This window comes from Pelodiscus sinensis, chromosome 5 (genome assembly GCF_052426305.1).
Source record: "Pelodiscus sinensis isolate ZL-2025 chromosome 5, ASM5242630v1, whole genome shotgun sequence".
In the NCBI taxonomy this organism is placed as follows: domain Eukaryota; kingdom Metazoa; phylum Chordata; order Testudines; family Trionychidae; genus Pelodiscus; species Pelodiscus sinensis.
Window position 1 is genome coordinate 123,665,126 of NC_143056.1, and position 24,446 is coordinate 123,689,571.

Here is a 24,446-nt window from a genome sequence, read left to right on the forward strand (position 1 = left end):
TTTTAAATAAGCCTTATTAAAGGCACAGAAAGAAACCATCCCGACGCGTAGCAAGAGAGGCAAACATGATAGAAGACCGGATTGGCTTACAGGGGAAATCCTTGGTGAACTTAAGCACAAAAAGGAAGCTTACAAAAAGTGGAAACTTGGACAAATGACCAGGGAGGAGTTTAAATGTATAGCTCGAGAATGCTGGGGGGTTATCAGAAAGGCAAAAGTGCAAATGGAATTGCGACTGGCTAAGGATGTGAAGGATAACAAGTAAGGTTTCTACAGGCATGTTAACAGGAAGAAGGTGATCAGAGAGGGTGTGCGGCCCCTACTGGATGAAGGAGGTAACCTAGTGACAGATGATGTGGGGAAAGCTAAAGTACTCAATGCTTTCTTTGCATCTGTATTCATAGACAAGATGGGCTCCCGGACTAATGCGCTAAGTGACACAAGATGGGATGAAGATGGACAGCCCTTGGTAGGTAAAGAACAGGTTAGGAACTATTTAGAAAAGCTAAACGTACACAAATACATGGGTCCGGACTTAACGCATCCTAGGGTACTGAGGGAGTTGACAAATGTCACTGAGTAGCTATTGGCCATTATCTTTGAAAAGTCATGGAGATTGGGAGAAATCCCGGATGATTGGAAAAGGCAAATGTAGTGCCCATCTACAAAAAAGGGAAGAAGGACGATTGAGGGAACTATAGGCCGGTCAGTCTTACCTCGGTTCCTGGAAAAATCATGGAAGGGATCCTTAAGGAATCCATTATGAGGCACTTGGAAGAGAGGAAAGTGATTAGGAATAGTCAGCATGGATTCACAAAGGGAAAATTGTGCCTGACCAATCTGATTAGCTTCTATGATGAGGTAACTGGCTCTGTGGATGTGGGAAAGTCAGTGGATGTGATATACCTTAACTTTAACAAGGCTGTTGATACGGTCTTCCACAATATTCTTGCAAGCAAGTTAAGGGAATGTGGATTGGATAAATGGACAGTAAGATGGATAGAAAGATGGCTAGAAGCCTGGGCCCAGCGGGTAGTGATCAATGGCTTGATGTCAGGATGGTGGTCAGTTTCTAGTGGAGTGCCCCAAGGTTTGGGTCTAGGACCGGTTTTGTTCAATATCCTTATTAATGACCTGGATTGGGGGGATGGATTGCACCCTCAGCAAGTTTGCAGATGACACTAAGGGTACGTCTAGACTACCGGGTTTTGTCGACAGAAGTTTTGTCGACAGATACTGTCGACAAAACTTCTGTCGACATAGAGCGTCCAGACACATTGAGTTCTGTAGACAAAGCAAGCTGCTTTGTCGACAGAACCCCGTAGTCTGGACGCAACCCTACAGGTAATAACACCTTCTGTCGACAGAACTCTGTCAACAGAAGGTGTTATGCCTCGTAAAATGAGGTATACCAGCGTCGACAAAACTGCTGAGTTCTGTCGACGTTATGTCGACAGAACTCAGCGGTAGTGTAGACGCTGGTATAGTTTTGTCGACAAAACTCCACTTTTGTCGACAAAACTCAGTAGTCTAGACACACCCTAAGAAAGGTAGAAATGCTTAAGGGCAGAGATAGGGTTCAGAGTGACTTAGACAAATTGGAGGATTGGGCCACAAGAAATCTGATGAGGTTCAACAAAGACAAGTGCAGAGTCCTGCACTTGGGATGGAAGAATCCCAAGCATTGTTACAAGCTGGGGACCAACCACTTAAGTAGTAGTTCTGCAGAAAAGGACCTGGGGGTTACAGTGGATGAGAAGCTGGATATGAGTCAACAGTGTGCCCTTGTAGCCAAGAAGGCTAATGGCATATTAGGTTGCATGAAGAGGAGCATTGCCAGCAGATCCAGAGATGTCATTATTCCCCTTTATTCGGCTCTGGTGAGGCCACATCTGGAGTATTGTGTCCAGTTCTGCCCCCCCCCCCCCACACACACACACACAAAGGATATGGACGCATTGGAGGGGATCCAGCAGAGGGCAACCAAAATGATTAGGGTGCTGGAGCATATGACTTATAAGGAGAGGCTGAGGGACTTGGGTCTGTTTAGTCTGCAGAAGCGAAGAGTGAGGGGGGATTGGATAGCAGCCTTCAACTTCCTGAAGGGAGGTTCCAAGGAGGATGGAGAGAGGCTGTTCTCAGTAGTGACAGATGGTAGAACAAGGAGCAATGGTCTCAAGTTGTGGTGGGAGAGGTCCAGGTTGGATATTAGGAAAAACTATTTCACTAGGAGGGTGGTGAAGCACTGGAATGGGTTACCTAGGGAAGTAGTGGAGTCTCCGTCCCTAGAGGTGTTTAAGTCTTGGCTTGACAAAGCCCTGGATGGGTTGATTTAGTTGGGATTGGTCCTTCCCAGAGCAGGAGGCTGGACTTGATGACCTTCTGAGGTCTCTTACAGCTCTCATTCTATGAACCATGATTTTACAGACCTCTATCATATCCCTCTTTATCCATCTCTTTTCCAAGCTGAAAAGTCCTAGTTTTATTAATCTCTCCTCATATGGCAGCCACTCTATAACCCTAATAATTTTTGTTGCCCCTTTTCTGAACTTCTTCCAGTGCCAAGATATCTTTTTTAAGATGAAGCAACCATGTCTGTTTATATGATTTTATATAGAGGCAAGAAAATATTATGTCTTACTTTCTATCCCTTTTTTAACAATTCCTAACATTTTTATTTGCTTTTTTGACTGCTGCTGCGCATTGAGTGGATATTTTCAGAGAACTATCCACAATGACTCCTAAATCTCTCTCAAGTGACAACAGCTAATTTAGTCCCTATCATTTTATACATGTAGTTGGGATTATGTTTTCCAAAATGCATTGCTTTGGATTTATCAACATTAATATTCCTCGACCATTTTGTTGCACAGTCACCTAGTTTTGTGAGTTCCTTTTGAAGCTCTTCTCAGTCTGCTTTGGACTTAACTATCTTGAGCAGTTTTGTATAATCTGCAAATTTTGCCACCTCACTATACCCCTTTCTGCAGATCATTTATGAATATGTTGAATAGGATTAGTTCCAGTACAGACCCCTGGGGGAAACACATAGTTTACCACTCTTCATTCTGAAAACTGATAATTTATCCTACCCTTTATCTCCTAGCTTTTAATCAGTTATATATTCATGAGAGCACACTCCCTCCTATCTATCCCATGACAGTTTATTTTGCCTAATTAACCGCTAGAGACCTTTTAAAAAACTGGCATCTGATTAGCTATCCTCTAGTCATTTGGTAGAGAAGATTTAAAGAATAGGTTTAAAGCCACACTTCTGGGTGAATGCCATCTGATATTGGTGACTTATTACTGTTTAGTTTATCAATTTGTTCCAAAACCTCCTCTAAAGATCTCCAATTTGTTCTTCAGATTTGGCAGCTAAAAAAAATTACTCAGGTTTGGGAATCTCCTTCACGTCCTCAGCTGTGAAGACCAACGTGAAGAATTATTTAATTTCTCCACAATGACCTTAATTGGGCTGGATCAGTAGGAACATTGACAGCAGATCAAGGGAAATGATTATTCTCCTCTATTCGGCATCAGTGAGGCCACATCTGGAGCACTGTGTCTAGTTTTAGCCCCTGCTACACACAGGATGTGGACAAATTGGAAAGAGTCCAGTGGAGGGCAATGGAAATGATTTCGGGGCTGGTGTATATGACTTATGAGTGTAGGCTAATGGAACTGCGTTTATTTAATCTGTGGAAGAGAATGAGGGGGATCTGATAGCAGCCTTTAACTACCTGAAAGGGGGTTTCAAAAAGGAGGGATTCAGGTTATTCTCAGTGGTGGCTACAAGTAGTTCAAGTCAGCGATACAGTAAATTCAGGATTCATTGGTGTGGCATCCTGACAGATTTTCTGCTTCATCAGTGATGATAAAAGTTCAGTTGCGTGCATTTTCATATGCTCCCTCAGTATATCGTGCCAGCTCTGCATAGGTAGCTAGCATAATAGACTTTACGAGAGCCCACAAAGATCATAGATAAGATACGAAAGCACCTGAGTCAGATTTATTGTTGAACAAAGTACATTAATAGTTGTCGGTAGCCAGATGGCCTCCGGGCCCCTACATATTTGTATCCAGGACAATGGACATGGCTCAGTCGATAGTGAAATCCATACTATCGCCCCTTAGGCCAGCCAAATAATTAAGTTGAGGTACTCCAATATTTATAGACAGAAATGAACAATCTATGATACCCACCGTATGAATCATCTTACGCACTAATGACATGTTTGGTACCTCCCCTTGTACTTTCCTCCAAAGCAGTCCTATTCACTACCCATTGTTAAGCTTTCACTCTTGTTTTTTCAAACTATATTATCATGTACACAGCTGAGTACTCCTGTACTGTCCTGATGGAATGTATTTACATACTTCATGTGATTTTATCAGTGCTAGTTGTTCTAGTGCCAAGAGACACTGACTTGCAGGCAAACATCTACTTTTGACACGGCCTGTATATTACACATAGTGTAACTCTTGCTTACTTTGGTTCAAACACTAGGCCTATGCTTCAGGCTCTTTCTTTCTCCTACAGTGGAAAATGATAGAACAAGAAGCAATGGCCTCAAGTTGCAGTGGGGGAGATCTAGGTTGGTTATTAAGAAAAAACATTTCACTGGGAGAGTGGTGAAGCACTGGAATTGGTTGTCTTGGGAGGTGATGGACTCTCCATCCTTAGAGGTTTTGAAGGTGAGGCTTGACAAAGCCCTGACTGGAATGGTTTAGTTAGGCTTGATCCTGCTTTGAGCAGGGAGTGGACTCGATGACCTTCTGTGGTCTCTTTCAACCTTAATCTTCTATGATTTTAAGAATTTGTCCTTGAGAAAATGGTGAATGGAAGTTAGCTGAGAATGCTTGTAACTCAGATACATTCCCAGCTAATGTCACTGTTACTACAAATGCCATTTTCATAGAAAGGACCAATAAAAAAAAAGAGAGAGAGTTGCCAGTGGCTCAAAAGGAGATCTTATTAAACCTGACAGTATCAGGTTCAGCTCTTAAGTGCATACTTGATCTCTGATGGTGGTATATACCTAAAAATAACTTTAAAGCTCGTCATCACCATCAGATTAAAAAAAACCCCACTAAGGAACCTTCATCAGGATGTAATGGGGCATATGGTTGAAATAGAGCCCAATTAACTGATTTAGTTATTGGACAGTCCAAAAGATTTCAGATGTAGCAAATATTCCTAAATGTGCCAAATAGTAGTGTTAGCAGTAGAATGATTAAACACAGTTTAAAACCTCTTAACTAAATATGTAGCCTTTGTGGAATCTATTCTCACTGCAGATTTTAACTGATCAGTCAAGCTCTAAGACACAAGCTTTGTATGCCTGGATTCAGAGCTCAGCTTTGATTTTGGGGCAGTGGACCTTCAATCAAATGCAGTGTGATTGGTGTTTGGACCAAGAGTTACTGCAGATTGGTATACTAGCATTGTCTCCAATACCCCCAAAAAGAGCAAGATCCAACATCCCACCTCCAGCCTACTTAGTGGGTCATGACGGGCCATCGACATTTACAAAAGGGTCCTAAGACGAAAGAAGGTTGAAAGCATTGCTGTGCAGGCAGCTGAATGATTGACTTTGCTGATGGTAAGGAGGCTGGGGTCTGCCATAAAGCTTTGGCAGGATTCAGGAGGGTATCACTATTTGTAAGGCTGACCCTTCCCAAAGCCAGGACTTGCTGTGTGTGTCCAAGAGTTTGAGGATCCTGTTGGACAACTTTGGACCAAATCCCCTATGTTTTAGCAATCCTCCTCATTAGTCGTCCTGAAGTCTTAAAATCCTGGTGGAACTGAGGATGCTTCAGGAGTGATCACCTCAAAAGGCAATGACGATTTTTCCATGGCATACTTTTATCTTTCATTTTAGCCATACCTTCCAAATGAGACAGCTGTTCCTGAGCTAAGTGATATGGTACTCATAGGAGGAGCTGTAATCAAAGACACATTTTGGCCTCAAAAGAGACACTGAAGCAGAGCTAGTGCCCTGCGAACCAGTCTACAAGTTCCACTTATGGCCATGGCGGATAACCATGTTGCACTGACCAGGCCAGTGGGCACCAGGTAGGCATGCCTCTAGTGCAAGTGCCAAATGAAATGCATAAATGGTAGAGTAAAGATATAGGAAAAAATCTGGCTGTTGAAGCCTGGCTACTGTCACCCTCTCTGAAGATGATGATGAAGTTACTCACCTTGTGCAGTAATGATGGTTCTTCAAGATGTATGTCCCTGTGAGTGCTCCATTTTAGGTGTCAGTGCATCCTCATGCCACTGATGAGCAATTTTTTGTAGCCGTGCCATGCATGCACAGAAAGCGTCCTGTGGTGCCATTGGCGCTTATTGACTGCCTTGGTTCCTTCCTTACAATGACACCCTCTATTTGTACTCCACAGTAGAGGGGAGGAGGGAGGTTAGTGGAGCACCCACAGGGGGACATATCTTGAAGAATCGCTATTACTGCATAAAGCAGCTTCTTGAAGATGCTGAGAGTGCTCCACTTTAGGTCTTTGGAGAGCAGTGTCCACCTTGAGGTGCTGAGCTTTGCTGTCCTACCCAGGACATGGATGAGAGGACAGCCAGTTCTACTGTGTCCATGGGGATTGGTCCATTTGTTATGGCATGATATTTCACAAAGGTATGCTTAGATGACCACGTCACTGCTATGCATATATCAACCAATAGTACATCTTTAAGGAAGGCTGTGGATGCTGCTATAGAACTTCAGGAGCTACCCCTCCTCTAGTGGTTTTTTATTATCCTTTGCAGAGGTTTTTTATTATGTATTGTATAGCAGGAATATATACACAAGTGGAAATCCATTTAGAGTAGGGGTTCTTAACCTTTTTACCTTTACACCTCCCCTGAAAGTGAACTTCATGTTCACACCCCCCTGGGAGACATTTTGTGCACAGCCTAGCCCCACCCCCTCACCTTACAGGAAGCTAAGAGGCATGGTTAGGATTATAAGAACTCTTCCAGGGAGCTCAGTCGGGGCCCAGCCTCTGAGGGAGACAGAGGCCTGCCCAGAACTCCTGGCTGACGAGGCTGAGACCTGGCCCAGGCCTCCCAAAGCCACCTTCCCTCAGGCCAGCGAAGGCTTCCTTGCCTGGGCTGCTGAGGCCTGGCCAAGCCGGCCAGCAGGAGTACCCCCTGACCTAGAGGAACCCAAGGCTCTACTAGTGCCTGGTGATTCGGAGGACTGGCCTGAGCTGAAGGCCTAGCTTGAACCCCGAGGCCTGCCTGAACCCTGGGACCTGGGAAACCGGCTGGACACAGCCATCTGAGCTAATTCCCAAGTCCGACGGCTGGTGGCGCTGTGGGGTGAGTGAACCCCGTTATAATGCTTAAATGAACAATATGAGCTTTTTATTTTGAACCTTTTCCTAACAAATTTACGTAATATTTGAAGATGAAAGTCGGCAATGCTTGTGTACTGTTATTGTAGTGTGTTGCCACATAGGCCTGATTGACTCGCACTGCTATTGTAGTGTGCCGATCTCTAGAAGTTAATAAGAAATTAATGTTTATAATTTTAATTCATAATATTAATTATGAAGACATCTAAACTTTAGAATTTTATCCAGTGAGAAGGCAATTGCGATACATTTTCTGGGAGGCACCTCACACCTCCCCTGTAAACCCTTCACATCTCCCATGGGGAGGCGCACCTCACTGGTTAAGAACCCCTGATTTAGAGAGCAATTGGGATGAGACTACTTTACCTTTCTAACACTCAGCTATCAACAAGAAAAGTCTTGTAGACTTCCACCTGGGTTTGGCCCTCTCCAAGTAAAAGACACGGACACGGCGGATGTTGAGCATGTGGAGAGATGCCTGCAACACATTCTCGTGTGGTTTGGGAAAGAAAGTAGGTAAATGTACTGGTTCATTAATGTGGAAGGTGGAGGCTACTTTTGGCAAGAATTTGGGATGCAGGCATACTTTAACTTTATTCCTAGTAAACATGGGTATATGTGTATGGGGTGGGTGGGTAGGGGCAGAGTCTGCCATGAAGACCACTCTCTCTCCCAACTGCCTGGCCAAAGTGATTGCCATAAGAAATGCTACTTTCATAGACATGTGGAGAAAAAAGCATGTGAATGGGGTTGAGTAATCTGACTGGTCAATCTCTAAAACCCATTAATCTGATGTTATACTGGCACACTGGAGAAAAGGGCACAGGCTGTGTGAGGATTGTCTCTCAAGCGCTGGGGAGAGGTCACTCAGACCCTCAAACAATCTTTCAAAAACTCTGTTTTAACATAGTGGATTGAGTCACTGAGGTTTGTGAATGTTGTAATCTGCTTCTTTGAGGTCATTGTTTTGATCCGTGATCATATAGTCTCTGCTGTTGTCAGCTGTAGGTGTTTCTGTGATTTGGGCATGGAGTGTATCTCCTCTGTTTGTCTGATAGGGCATATATTCCAAATATTCTTAGCATAGTTCGGTAATCCTTCCTAGTATGGAGGACTTCATCCATTGAAGTTGCAAAAAGGTGTGCCTCGTCAAACAGGATGTCCTTGACCTTCATTTGTAAGTATTTAGGGATATCTGAACACATGAGGTATCAATCCTCATTTGTAGATCTTTAGAGACCTGAAGCCATGAGGCTCTATATTTTACCACTGCCATAGCAGTGATATGGGCTTCTGTGTCTACCACATTTAGAGCAGCTTGGAGGGTTGTACGGGAGTGATTGGCCCTCCTGCATGATGGCTTGAAGCTGTGGGTGCTTTTGCTCCAGAAGTTCTTGGAGTTTGGCAAAGTTGGCATAATCGTAGCATTTGTGGTCCTTGTTCTGTGGTGTCAAATGGAATTGGGGTTGTTTAGCTCATTGATGTATGCATCCACCACCAGAGAATTTGGTTGTAGGTGGGAAAATAGGAAATCCATATACTTGGCGGGTATGAAATATTTTCTATCACTTGTTTGTTTGTGGGGATGCTGATGCCAGCATTTGCCATAGTGTATCCAACAGTTCCAGAAAAGCCTTGTCTATGGGTAGCACAATCTTTATGGTGGCTGAAGGATTTGTAAAAGTTTCTCCTGAACTTCTGGCAGGTCAATTTCCTGCACCATGGCCACTTTTTGAAAAAGATTCTGAAAGTACTTCAGGTCATCCACTACAGGAGGGGTGGCTGGGATCACAGCTTCATTGGGCAAGGAGTTGTTTTTCAAGTGTGACCTTTCCAACATCTGTGGGGTCCTCTTCCTCAGGAGGCTCTTCATCCCTCATTGCTGATGCAGTATCTTGGGTCTGAGGTGGGGCACATCGAATTTGCTATATATGATGGACCTGTGCACTGTGTGCTGGTTTTGTTGGCCTGAGCTCCTAGGGTGGTGGGTAGTGAGTGTTGGGAAAAGAACCTACTATCCTGTGCCCCTGCATCTGGTTACTGTATAAGACTGAGGGTGCCAGAGATAGAGGTGGTTGTTCTGACCTACTATTGGCAGAGTGGTAGGTACTGAGTAGTGATGATTGTGGCAACGAGTGGACTTCTATATCCTTCTGTTGACGGAACTGCATCAGTGCCAGCAACTGTTTTGATGTGGTGTACTTCGGCTCTGCCTTGATATTTGGTCAGTGCTGACTTTGCTCTCTATGTAGTGCCACAGTCTGCACCAACAATGGTGCTAGTGGGGGGTGGCATTTCAGTGCAGGTTGACTTTGGTGCGAAGTCTCACATCAGTGTTGTTGATGAGTTGTGGAGACTTTCTGTCTCGGCTCTGAAACTGCCTGCTTTTGCACCATCAGTGTTCATGCTGCGGTTGTACCGGAGGTGCCTTGCTTGTCAGCAATGCTGACTCTAGCCACACTTGGCACTGCAGGCAGTTATCTAGCCAGGGAAGCTCTGAGCTTGTGACAGTCCCAGTCTTATGAGGAGGAGACTCACATCCTCGAGTTGGTGGAAGTCGGACCCTTGATTCTGGCCCCCGTTTTATGCTGACTGGCAGAGTCCTCTCCTGAAGGCTATAGCAATTTTTCCAGTAATATTTTCAGGGGAAGCTTTCTGTCTCGCCTGCCTCTGGACCTGAAGTTGCTGCAATGAAAGCACTTCTGTGGAATATGGCTCTCTCCCAGGTCTTTTTCGCAAGAGGAATGCCTATCAGAAACGGGCACTGTCTCTCTGCAAGGGTCACACTTCCTGAACCCTGGTAAGCCAGGCATGATGACTGATGTTTGGAGGGAAATTTAGGATACAAGTTGAATAAACGGGAAGGGTAGAAAAATAGTTTGTTTGGGGGATTTTTTAAGAATGGGTTGGAGATGCCTGACATCGGTCTCCCCGCAGTGTTTGAAAATGCCAGTGCCGCATGGAGCTTGGGGTCAGCTGGGGACTCCTCCCCGCTGACCCCAAAATCCATGAAGTGCTGCTGCTTTGAAACGCTAAGGGGATCACGGGGCCAGTGCTTTCGCCTTTGAGATATAGCAACAATCCTGGGGCTGTTGCTACACTTCAAAGGTGGAGGCATCCTTATCAACTAATCAAATAGTTGATGCAAATTGCACCAACTATTCAAGTAACCCATTAATCTAAACAGAATTTAGATGAGCTTGGGGAATTTAGAAAACAGGAATTTTCCTTCCCTCCTCACATCTGGGAAGCTATATGTTCCTCTATTTGAGGGAGGGTGAACAGTGTCAGGATTTGGTCCAGCAGAGGACAGGATACTGGTCTAGATGGACCTTCGGTCTGACCCAGTATAGCTGTTCCTATTTTGAGAATGTGCCAAATACATACGCAAGACTGAGAGCAGCCTCCATCAACGGAAACTTCAGCCTGTCTTATCTATCCTTCTTGATCCTTGGCTTAAAGTCCTTACAAATCCGACACTGACACTTGATATGAGATTAATCAGGACACTTTAAATAGTGTGTGCGTCAGTCATAGGTTTGGAATATGAAAAACAGGGCTTGAAGCCTAGTGACTCAGGCATTCCTAGGTACTGAAAAATGGAACAAGCTAGGTATGAAAAAAATTGCATTTAAATAAATTAAAACGCATCCTGCTACTTGACTAACATTAAAAATATACCAATGTGAATTATTAGCAACCACAAAATCATTGAGAGAATTAGTCAAGGCAAGATTGTTTCCAGCAACCATTTTGGGTGCCAAAAGGAACTGTAGTAGTTGGGGGCAGTCTCACCCAGTATATTCAGATTCATACACCCCCTGGGTATTGGCAGGGGGAAAAATTCTGACAACTGTACATTGGACACACACACACACACACACACACAATATTGCACATGTGCAATCACTCAAAAAAAGAAAATAAAATTTATTGTGTAATCAAGACACCAATAGTAGTCAAAAATGCATTCTATCATCTTAAAGAACCAGTGATGAATTCTGAAAGACCCCATGATTAATCAAAGTCTATAAATACATATCTGACAGAACCCCCATGCTTTATTAAATGGACTTATAGACACAAATATACATAACTCGAAGATGCTTTGGACAAAATATCTCATGTAACCTATCCATCTTTATGTCATAATCCAATGGATCTGTATATCTTATTTTGGTACATTTTGGTATCATTCTTGTGTTTAAAGTTAGATATATAGAGTATGGAATGATTTATGGGTTTAAAAGTGCAAATGCAAGCCATCAAAGATATTTCCCTCAAGGTCCGGTCATCTGTAAACAGCCCCTTTTGACCTTTAAGTCTTAGCAGTGGTTAGTCCTAGAGAGTAATGTGACCTCCTTAACTGGCAGAGGCTGGCCAGGTAACTTCCCATGTAAGGGTGGAATGTAGAAACAGAATTCCCGCCCAAAGTGGAATCCATAAAACAATGGGAAGCTAGCATTATCTTTGTATTTGGCACTCCCAAGGGGATAACTAAAGAGCCTAAGGGAATGCCTTGGCTGAAGGTTTAGCTGGAATAAGAATAGTTTTAGGGTGAGTTTGTAATCAGTTTGTACTGAGGTTTTAGTGTTAGAATTATCTAAGTGTTTTCTGTTATTTTAAATTTATAATCTACTTTGCTCTGCCTGTTTTTGTTTACAACCTCTTAAATCCTACTGCTTATACTTAATAAAATCACTTTTATGTACTATCAAGCCCAGTGTATATAATTGTTACTTGGGGAAGCAATCAGTGTGTACATCCTTCTTTCATTGTTAAAGGGGGCTTGCCTAAATAATTAATCTGGGGTTCTGATCCCATTTGGGGAGTGGTATCCCTGGAAGCTGGGCCCAGAACTGCATTTTCCTCAGGCCTGAAGTGTTTCAGTGTCTGTATTGTTCCTCAGGGAAGCGGTGAGCTCAGCTCTGTGCCTTGCCTGGGGGAGACCAGATGAGTTGCCCAGCAGGACAGGGTGGCGAGAAGCCTCAGAGAGCAAGAAGGTGAGTATCAGTGGCTTTGTCAGTACTCTGGGAAGCACACCCAGCAGTCTTCTGTGACCACATGGCATCACAACATATATGAGGAACAAATATTTCATAAGGGACTTTTCAATCTGGCCTACAAAAATACAACAAGATCAAACAGCAGGAAGCGGGTGCTAGACAAATTCACACTGGATATGTTATAATTTTTTTAACAGTAAGGCTAGCTATATATTGGAACAATTCACGAAGAGTCATGGTGGATTCTCCATTACTGAAAATCTTTAAATCGAGACTGGATTTTTAAAAAAAATATATGCTCTTGTTCAAAAGGAATTATTCTGGGGAAATTCTACGATCTGTGTAATATAAGAGGTCAGACTACAATGTCCATAATGGTACATTCTGGCTTTGCAATCTATGAATGGTAAAAATGCCCCTTGTATAAAAATAGATCAATTAATATGTAAACATAACTTTAATTATATGGGTATGAAATAACTTGTATGCTGATAGCCCAATTAAGTTGACGTACTATATGTAAACTTTTAGGGTATATTGTACTGACCTTGATGACTTAAATTTTTCATCTTTCACACTATAAACCCAATCAGATAACAATTTCTTAAAGGAAACTAGTAGTCCTTTGCTTTCCCAATATGTCTTTACCTCATGAATATTCATAAATCTAAGAAAGAAAGAGGTTATCACGAAATTGTATATTATTGGAAAATAAAGCTATAATACACACAAATACATACAAATGATGCAAACTGATAAAACTCCATTGAAGTCAGCGAAACTATACCAATTCACCTCAGCTGATGATCTAGTCAACAAGTTCAACTGAACAGATTTTCCATAAATATAATATTAAGACCCAAGTATTGTCAATTTTACACTTCTATTAAAATCACTGAAATTATATACATATTAAATTCTGTACTTATATTTGCATGTGCTTCTCACAGAAGTAAATGGAAATGTCATATGTACATTCAATGGCAAAATATAAAACACTCCTTTTTTAAAAGCACCTTATCCACAGACCTTTCTGAAGACTGAAGTGAGAAAGGATGTGAGGAAGGCTAAAGTATCTGGACAGGGACACAGGAAATCTTGGTTCAGATTGAAGGCCTTTGACAAACTTTTTGACTTATCTTGGAAAGTCAGAGTAAAATTCTCAAGAATACTTGAGCAACTTACATGTCCCATAGAACTACTATGGCATTAGGCAACGAAGTTTTGTAGTAGAAAGACTAATTTTTACTGTGTTTGCACAGCATTCAATACAATGTGGCATCTAGACACTATTTTTATATCAGTCACAAGCAATACCATTTGTAATTCACTACCATTCATGCCAGACTGGATTATTGTAATTAACTGTATCCAAATCTACATATGGAAAAATACAAAGGCTCCGGCTGCTTGTGCAACACATAGCTGCTGCCTCCTCCAGAGGTTGGACTGCTTTGAACATCTACCCACTGTAATTTGGGTAGTAGCTAGCTCTCAGCTCTGCCCCTTCCCACTTTCTCCCACATTGTGGTTGGAGCCAAAAACCACCCATCACCTGGAGAAGCCCCAAGCATCTGCTTAGACTGTCCAAAATCATGCCAACTGCAGCCATGCCTTCCCACCTCTCCCCAGATGCAAGTAGTGCTGGGGAAAAGCATCTCTGATTCTCTTGATATACCCCATGAAGGTTCCAGGGCAGATGAGGAGGTAGTATTTGCTCCTCAGTTTCTTGGGTTCCTCAGTAATGTCTCTGGAGTGTAGGAAGATTACTGATTAGAGCCCTACAAATGCACAGATATCTGCTTTATGTCTGCAGGTATCCACATCCACAAATATGGATGCAGAAATGCATGGATCATATCTGCAGATATGGATGCAGATACCTATTTTATATCTAAAACCCTACAAATTTTCAGGTATCTGCTTTATATCTGTGGGTAATCACATCTACAGATAGCTGATGCTCATTTTTTGCAGATCTAAATTTTGTATCTGTGCATGGCTCTATTACTATTACTGATGAACCCAAGAAGCTCAATAGCACATACCACCACCTCAGCCATACCACAACCTACAAGGGGCATAATCATAGAATGATAGAATACTAGAACTGGAAGGGACCTTGAGAGGTCATCAAGTCCAGTCCCCTGCCCTCATGGCAGGACCAAATACTGTCTAGACCATCCCTGATAGACATTTATCCAACCTACTCTTAAATATCTCCACAGATGGAGATTCCACAACCTCCCTGGGCAATTTATTCCAGCGTTTGACTACCCTAACCGTTAGGAACTTTTTCCTAATATCCAACCTAAACCTCCCTTGCTGCAGTTTAAGCCCATTTCTTCTTGTTCTATCCCCAGAGGCCAAGATGAACAAGTTTTCTCCCTCCTCCTTATGACACCCTTTTAGATATCTGAAAACTGCTATCATGTCCCCCCTCAATCTTCTCTTTTCTAAACTAAACAAACCCAATTCCTTCAGCCTTCCCTCATAGGTCATGTTCTCTAGACCTTTAATCATTCTTGTTACTCTTCTCTGGACCCTCTCCAATTTCTCCACATCTTTCTTGAAATGCGGTGCCCAGAACTGAACACAATACTCCAATAGAGGCCTAACCAGCACAGAGTACAACGGAAGAATGACTTCTCGTGTCTTGCTCACAACACACCTGTTAATGCATCCCAGAATCATGTTTGCTTTCTGTGCAACAGCATCAAACTGCTGACTCATATTCAGCTTGTGGTCCACTGTGACCCCTAGATCCCTTTCTGCCGTACTCCTTCCCAGACAGTCGCTTCCCATTCTGTATGTATGAAACTGATTGTTCCTTCGTAAGTGGAGCACTTTGCATTTGTCTTTATTAAACTTCATCCTATTTACCTCAGACCATTTCTCCAATTTGTCCAAGTCAATTTGAATTATGGCCCTATTCTCCAGATTAGTCGCAACCCCTCCCAGCTTGGTATCAACTGCAAACTTAATAAGCGTGCTTTCTATGCCAATATCTAAATTGTTGATGAAGATATTGAACAGAGACTGTCCCAAAATAGACCCCTGCGGAACCCCACTTGTTATGCCTTTACAGCAGGATTGTGAACCATTAATAACTACTCTTTGAGTACGGTTATCCAGCCACTTATGCACCTACCTTATAGTATCCCCATTTAAGTTGTATTTACCTAGTTTATTGATAAGAATATCACGTGAGACTGTATCAAATGCCTTACTAAAGTCTAAGAATACCACATCCACCGCTTCTCCCTTATCCACAAGGGATAATAAAACAATACAAAACAAAAAACCCACAACCTAGGGGGGTCTGAAAGCTGCAGCAGTGCCAAGGAAGGCAAATCCATAGGCCCTTTATAAACTACTTCTATGTCAGCAGGCCAGGGTAATAGCGGCACTGTAGGGTGGGGTGATCTGTCTCCATAATGAAGGGATGGGGAAATTGGGACACAGTGGGAAAAGGGGGACAGACAAGTTACTCCCTCCCTTCTGATGGCACTCATTCCTACTTTGGAACCAGATCTAGGAGCCAATCAGTTCTATCAGACTGGAGGGAGAGAAGAGCAGCAGCTGCTAATCAGAGCTACTCCTCTAGAGTCCAACAGCAGCTATTGCTCTTTCTGACCCCTGGAGGCAGAAGCCATTTACTGCAGGTAAATGGACTTTTGGGTTCTAGTCAGCTGCCAGTGTCCCTTTTTGACAAGACTTTTTGGACAAAAACTTGACATCTGACAGCCCTATACAGGAAGTCTGTGGCAGATCTGGGAATTGAATCCATCTGTCCTTAGTCCCAGTTTAGTATCCTAACTGCTGTACCATCTTCCCTGTCTAGAGAAAGACTGCATGTCCTTCTAAGAACTGCCAGGACAGTCATACTCCTTTGGGACAATGCAGATAAGAAAAAAACAGGGCTAATTGTATAAAGGTCAGAGATAAGGCATTTTCAACAGCAAGGACCTGGCTGAACTAATCCAGAGAAGGCTGAACTAATACAGACCAGCAATCTTTCTACGGTAATCTATTTTAATTAGAGGGATTCCGTTATTTTGGTGACAGGTGCTAGTACACAATACTCTGATGGACAGATGAAAATGGCATGGAGAGGAAATTTGTCTCACTTTTGAAGGTTTTCCTTGTAAAAAGGTGTCAACGATAGTTTAGGTCAGCTTACAATGCTGGTACTCCTGATATACAGGCAGTCCCCGACTTACGCGGATCCGACTTATGTCGGATCCGCAGTTACGAACGGGGCTGCCCCAGAGTACACGGACTGCGGGACCTCGCGGTCCTGCCGCCCGTGTACTCTGGGGCTTTGCTCTGCGTCTCCCTGGTCTGCAGACCAGGAAGACGCAGAGCAAAGCTGTGGAGGGGCTCAGGCAGCCCTGCTGCCCGAGCCCCCCCCCCCCCCGGCACGGCTTTGCGAAGCCAGCGGTGGGGCAGCCCAGGCACGCCTGGGGTGCCTCGCTGCCTGAGCCCCCCCGCGGCTTTGCAAAGCGCGGGGAAGCCGGCGGCGGGGCAGTCCAGGCGCGCCTGGGGTGCCTCGCTGCCCGAGCCCCCCCGCGGCTTTGCAAAGCGCAGGGAAGCCGGCGGCGGCTTCCTCGCGCTTTGCAAAGCCGCGGGGGGGGGGGTGGGTGGGTTCGGGCAGCGGGACAGCCCAGACGCCCCGCGGCTGTCCCGCTGCCGGCGTCCTCAGAGGCTTTGCTCCCCGTCTCCCTGGTCTGCTGGTCTCCAGCAGACCAGGGAGACGGGGAGCAAAGCCGCGGAGGACCCAGGCGGCGGGACCGCGGTGCATCTCGGTCCGCCGCCCGTATCTTCCTGGTCTGCTGGGGTGGGGGGGGGGCGCAGCTAGTACGCCCTCCCCGCCCCCCCCAGCAGACTAGGCTTTTCTCCGGACGCCTGTGGTAGAGCAGCTGGGGTGCTGCCGGTTGGTCCTGCAGTGCCGCTCTGGGCGCTACTGGTCCAACCCAGCAGCACCCCAGCTTCTCTGGTCCTGATTCAGCCGCTGCTGGTCAGTTTCAGCAGCGGCTGAATCAGGACACCTGGGGCAGAGCAGATGGGGTGCTGCTGGGTTGGTCCAGTAGTGCCGAGGAGCAGCGCTACTGGAGCAACCCAGCAGCACCCCAGCTGCTCTGTCCCAGGCGTCCTGATTTAGCCGCTGCTGAAACTGACCAGCGCTGACTACAGGAAGCCCGAGGCAGAGTTGCTCTGCCCCGGGCTTCCTGGAATCAGCTGCTGATCAGTTTCAGCAGCAGCTGACTTGGGGACGCTTGGGGTTCTTAAGTTGATTCTGTATGTAAGTCAGAACTGGCGGTCAGTTTCAGCAGCGGCTGAATCTGGACGCCAGTTCCGACTTACATACAGATTCAACTTAAGAACAAACCTACAGTCCTTATCTTGTACGTAACCCGGGGACTGCCTGCACTTGTTATGTATATAATAGAGCACATCAGTTACAAGGCTGTAATGTCTGACAACTTTCACAATGGCTAATTTCCTTAAAAATGTTTTAAAAATTATTAAACTATTTTGATTACATTGTTCATTATTTTTAAACATAACTTCTCCTTTTAGATTATCACATATAGAACACTAGAAGATTTACGTAGCATTACTTGGGTCCTTAACTCATAAAAAAAAAAAAGAAAATGTACATGCTTTATTTGAATCATTGCTCTAGAGAGGAGAGACTGGGGTTGAGGATTTCAGCATGACAGCTGCCATGGGGAGAGGACTACACCAGACCTCTCTTATTGCAGTAGCTTGGGACCAGATGAGAAGCACATCATCATGACTGCTGCAGCTCTCATGGTCACAGCTGGGGATGGCGCACATATCCCCCAACTGGGGCAGTTTCAGATTCAACTGCCCCCTGCTCTCCCCAGCCAGAGTGTGGAATGCAGTAAACTGCACACTTTATCCTCAGTTCCAGACAAAGGGAAAACAGCCTATACGAATCGGCAGGAGGGTGCTTGAACCCCCTTGCCCTCTGTAAAGGGCGCTTGGAGAGGTGGGAGACTCAGGGCTGGGAAAGTCCCGGATGGGGAGGGAGGAGGAAAGGGGGGCATCTCCAGCTATCTGCTTTCACCTGCCTGGTGATTTTCTCTTTTCTGTATGGTTTTATGGAAAATCAATCCCATTCCAGGCACATCCCATTTTCTGGGCACAACTAAACCCTTACCTTGTTTTAAGTTATGATAAAAGTAAGGTGTATCCCATATTTGAGGATCCAAATCCTAGTTTTTACCATTTAGGAGGAATTTTTGATCAAACACAGAGACAGGCAAACTCTCTCAAATGTACAACAGATGTACAGTAGGATGAATATGCTTATAAAATCCAATACCATCCCATAAAGGAATTGCATCTATAGGTTGCTCATTTGTACGCTTAAGTGTAGGGATTAGAAAGTGCAATGAATACACCTTTTCTGTTGTTAAACCTGCATTTGACCATTTCATCCATACTGTATGATATCCAACTAATTTCAATTTTAAAAATTAAAGCAAATGAAGCACTTACTTTCCTTTAATATCAACATAGCTTTCTGCTGCACCTATTAATGTTTGGGCAGCTTCTTGGTTAAGCATTCCAGCATGGTACTGCTTCTGATAACTGGCCTAGATAAAAACAAAAAACCCTCAAAAACATGATTTAACATAAGAATCACTACAATGATTAAGATAGGCACTACAATGTAAAAGATAAAAAAAACTTGCTAACTTTTCCTCTATTCTTGTTAGAACAAAATATTTTACAACATATCAATATAATTACGTACAAAATAAATTAACTCTACATATTTACATTTATACTAGGCACACAATTCCATAAAAACATTTTTTTCTTCCAGTATCATGGAGTGCACCTGCATTGAGCTGTAAGGCCCTGGAATTGAGTTTCCTACCTTAGCAATGCAGCATTGGTAGTAATGCTCCTGTTATGGGGATGCACAAATGTGGTCCCCACAAAGACTTTGAGTCTCCTTCCACCAAGAGCGTTCTATAGGATAGATACCCTCTTGGTTAAGTTGTATTATTGGTTACACAGACCATCTTAGTGAGGACTGGGAGCAACCTGAATGCAATCTGGTGTGGGGTTTAATAAATGTATAAGCTGCCATGTGATCTAGCAGATCCTTGTGCTCTAATCTGAGGGCAAATAGGGAAGGGCAGTCATGTTGCTGCTCCATTGCCTTCACAAGTGCCTATAACCTGAGATGGAACATTGTGATGTCAACTGGTTAGCTTTGCTAATCTAGTATTATTCTTACCCAGGTTAGATTAGTTGGTTCAATTTTGTTATTCCTTTTTTCTTGTATATGCTTAGTATTTTGAGGCTCTCTTCTTTTCCCCTTTTTCATCTGCCTCAGAGTCAGGTCTTCCTTGTTCACCTCAGTAACCTTGTTTGGCGTTCTAGCTAAACAGCAATTAGTCATCAAACACTTGCCTCACTGGTACCAAGCAGATTTCTGCTTATGTTACACCCCAAATCCCATGTTTAAACATTGCTATCCCTGCAACAGGTCTTTTCCCTTCAGAAATAGTAATAATATCTGTTTCCATCGCTTCAGGGAGGCCCCTATCTAAGTGTTAAGTCATGCAGACTGTTTCAGAGCTAGCATTTTGAGCATGGTCCTCCACAGAACTCCACAAAGGTGTGATGGGATCTGCATTTACAGGTCCAAGTGTGGAACACACAGATAAGTCTCATGAAAGTCTATTTTTTCTGATGCTACTTACTGAAGGTCCCAGAAGGGAAATAACACCCTGGAAACTGGTGACAAGGCTCCCTTCCTTCAAAGGGACTTTGGCCAGTTGCAGTCTAGTTCAAAGCCATCAGACGAGTCATCTGTATGTGTTTTAAAATAACTGCTTGGGGCCTGGCCCACATTCTTTTTAAGTGATTTAGATGGACAATGCTGTGTGAGCAGTTGAGTTCCCAGATTAGCCTTTCTTTGGGAACTGGGGTTTTAAAGTGTATCAGCTGGCTAATCAAGCTGAATTTTCCTTTTTTAAATCCTTCCAGGCCTCAAATGGCTTGCAGGCATGCAGGGAGAAGGCTGCATGAGCTTACAGCAGTTCATTAATCCTCACCTGACTGGGGTGGCATATAGAAATGCTGTACTTAAAAGTATTGCACGGGATCCTTTCGGGGGAAAAGGCAAAATACCACATTTATTGGTAATACACACATACAGTAGTCAACACTTATCATATGCATATAATATAGCGCGCGCGCACACACACACACACACACACACACACACACACACACACACACACACAAAACCCGTCTTCTTGTTGTTACCAATAATTGCTCCCCCTAACTGCAGTGGCCAGGTGAGTTAGGTGGGGGAGGCCTGGAGCCGGGCTTCTGCCAATCCATATCGATGCTCCCATGTTGATAAGATGAAAACCCAGGGTCCCCCTGCAAGATGCCTCATATTTATCCCTCTCATGAGGCCAGTTAATCATCACCTACATATGCAGTGAGATATTTGTGGCGCTTTTTTTAATGCTGCTTCAAAAGGGTCCTTCCAAGGGCACGTACTTGCTGCTTGCCTCCCAAGGCCATTTATATGTCCAATCTTCTTTTCAATGACCTCACTTCACAAGTCTTACTGTCTTCAGATCTGGCTCCCTGCTCCTGTCCACCCTTGCAACTGCTGTTGAAGGTACTCACCCTTTCAAGCCTTCTCCATTCACACCTCATTATTTCAAAAGGGCAATCAATGAGAGGGGAGAGATCTATTCTATTCCTAGAAAAAGACATTTTTCTTTACCTTAACTATTCCTAAGGCCTATAACAAAGGGCTTGATACACAGTTTCTATGGAAAAGACTAAATACAAGGTTTCTCTTAATACAAGGGATTCTATAAGAAAGCTTAACACAAAGAGACAGACAGACAGATAAAAGGACTTACAAAGTTTTTTTTAATACAAGGTTATATGAGAATGATACATGGTTATATGGAAATGTTAGAGATTTATCCATATATGAGAATGATATATGGTTATATGGAAATGTTATAGAGATTTATCCACAGAAACCCCACTCTCACATCCTCCCTATTAAAACAGGACTTGTGATATTGTCAGACAAGCTTGACTCCCTTCTTACCCAGAAAAAGAAATCAGTATTTCATGAACTCTCTCAGACCAATGTTACATCTCAAAGTCTTACGGTTGGTGGGCAGATATCACTGCACAGTGGTTTTGTACCTTTTACAGCAGGTACACACTGCAGTGGTACATGGTCTGTGACATGAGTAAAGGGATCCCTTTGAGATAGGCCATAGGTCCACCTCAAGATTATTTCAAGACCTCTGTTTCAGTTACTGAATATTGTCAATATTGTTCTGGTCAGGGTGGAGTTGGGAGTGAGCTTCCAAAACATATAAAATTCCTATTTAAAAGGCTGGTGTCTATGAAAGCCTCTGACAGTAAAATTCCCCATCTTTGGCCTTCACATGGTAGAGGTATGTTTAATAAAATGAGTGAGTCAAAGGTGGATATTGGTCCATTTTAAAATAACCAAATGGCACAGCTGTGGTCCGATAGGCCAAGAGGGCAGCTTGGCTGGAAGAAGGAAAACATGCCTCTCGGGATACCTGAATTCCTGTCAGGAGAGAGAATTCAGGAGAGAGAAGAAAAAAATCCTTTAATGGCAGACAAGCCAGGTTCAGGAGGTAAGTGAAAAGATGTATGCCTATACAGAGGGGAAATCTGACAGGGAGGGCAATTGGATGTAGAGATGGTTTTATGGTGAGCATGATGGTCAAGAGGTAAAGTGTGAGGCAGGTTTGGGGAAGAGTAGGTTACTCACCTTAGCTGTAACTGACGTCTCTGGGGGTGCTCTACAGGTGTAAGCGTGTCCCAGTGCCTCAGAGCAGATTCTTCCTAGCAGTGCATTGGGACTGCACAAGGCACGTGACACTGTCCAATACTATTGCATATGTATGGCCACCCTCCCTTCAATTCCTTCTGTATTCAGAACCTGTCCTGGTGGAAAAGATTTTTTTTCCCTTGGTCCGAAATAGAGGGGAGTATGGAGGGTAGTGGAGCACCCTCATCTCGAAGAACGTCAGTTACAGCCAACACGAATAACCTTCTCTTCGAGAGACACACGTCCCCGGGAGTTCTCCAAAGCAAATGACTGCAAAACAATTTGTCTTATGAAGATAGGGACTTTGGATCAGGACGGTAAGCTGTCTTTAGTATTGCCTTTGCTAATCTTGTAAGGTGAAGAGGACCAGTAGAAAATGCATAGTGTCTGGTAAAGGTTTGTTCTGATGTCCACGTAGCAGCAGCATATATGTCGTTGATGGGAACTCTTCTCAGTGAAACGGCGACGGCTCTCATGGAATATGCACACACTGAGGTAAGTGATGGTAAATGATTAAGATTGTAGCACTTTGTGATGCAGTCAGAGATCCAATGATGTTGATACCTGATGCCTTGTTATGGTCTGTAATGGAGACAAAGAGTTGTGAGGATGACCTAAAGGGCTTTGTTCTGTGGAGGCAGAAGAAGAATGCCCTGCGGATATCAAGCGTATGCATCTGTGCCTCAAAGGTGTTGGCATGAGGCTTAGGAAAAAATACAGGTAAGTATATTGTTTGATTAAGGTGAAAGGCGGACCTTACCTTGGGTAAAATCTTTGGATGTGTCCATAGAGAGACTCTGTCCTTACAAAAAGATGTTGAACAGTGGATTTGCCAGTAGGGCAGCCATTTCTCCTACCTGACATGCTGACGTTATTGCAACTAGGAAAGTCGTTTTGAGCATTAAGTGAAGAAGGGGGCATGGGGCCTTAGGTTCGAATGGAGGTTTTGTGAGCGTGGTTAGTACCCGATGTAGGTCCGATGGTTCCTGTGAGGCAGTAGAATTAGGATATAGTGCGTGTAGGCCTTGAAGGAAGTGCTTGGTTGTGGGATGCATGAAGACCATGGTGTCATCGACAGTCATATGGAACATTGTTATGGCTGTGAGATATACTCTAATTGAACTCATGGAAAGGTGGGATTGCTTAAGATGCAGTAAGTAATCAAGGATTGTAGGTAGGAGGGCATTCTCCAGTGATATGTTATGGGAAGCAGCCCAATGTACAAAACGAGACCATTTGTTAGTGTACGTCTTCCAAATTGCAGGGGCCCTGCTGTGAAGAAGCATGTCACATACCTGCTCTGAACATTGTAATTCTACACCTGTGGACTACTGAGGTACCATGCTTTGAGAAGAAGAAGAAGAAATTGCGAGTGAGGAGCTTTGGTTCTTAATTGAAATAGTATGCTCAGGTTGCATGTGAGTGTGATCAGGAGATGTAGGGTCATTCTGCTCAGGAGGCGAAACCACGGCTGCCGGGGCCAGCAAGGTACTGTTAGGATAACCCTCACTTTGTCCTTTTATATTTTGATGAGTACTCTGTTGAGGAGGAGAAGGGAGGGAATGCATAGAGTAGGTGGTCATACCACTTGAGGATAAGAGCGTCTCCTCGTGAGTGCTTTCTCATGCCTGTCCTGGAGCAATAAAGTGGACATTTTTTTTTGTTTGTTCTGGTAGCGAATAGGTCTATGTGAGGGTATCCCCATTGTGCAAATATTTGTCAGAACTGAACAGTCAATCTGACACTCATCTGATCTTGAGATAGGGCTCTGCTTAGGGCATCCAGGGTGGTGTTTAGGGCACCAGGGAGATGGTACACACTTACGGACATGCCATGAGTGAGGCACCAGTTCCAGAGTGCCATGGCTTCCTTGCATAGAGCGTAGGATCGTGCCCCATCTTGTCTGCTTATATAAAACATACAGGCCATATTGTTGGTATATTTTGATGTGTGTTCCGGAGATGAGGGGTAGAAAATATTGGCATGTGAGCCAGACGGCCCTGAGCTCGACAACATCAATATGTAGCATCCTCTCTGCCGGAATCCATAGGCCCTGGGCTGTAAGGTCTCTCATGTGTGCTCCCCAGCTCGTGAGGGAAGCGTCCATGATGATAACCACTATGGGTTCTGGAGTTTGAAAGGGTATGCCCCTGCATAAATAGTATAGTTTA

At 44.0% G+C, this 24,446-nt stretch overlaps 1 protein-coding gene across 1 annotated transcript in view; it reads right to left on the reverse strand.

The window, feature by feature from the left end:
* The window catches only part of LOC112547202 (solute carrier family 9 member C1), a 384,240-nt gene that overhangs the window by 229,502 nt on the left and 130,292 nt on the right, over positions 1 to 24,446 (reverse strand). The window contains exons 13-14 of the mRNA XM_025188925.3: positions 18,909 to 19,006; positions 12,925 to 13,044 (exon numbers count right to left, since the gene is read on the reverse strand). Of these exons, the coding sequence (XP_025044710.1) occupies positions 12,925 to 13,044; positions 18,909 to 19,006 (218 nt within the window). The remainder of the gene's footprint in view (positions 1 to 12,924; positions 13,045 to 18,908; positions 19,007 to 24,446) is intronic.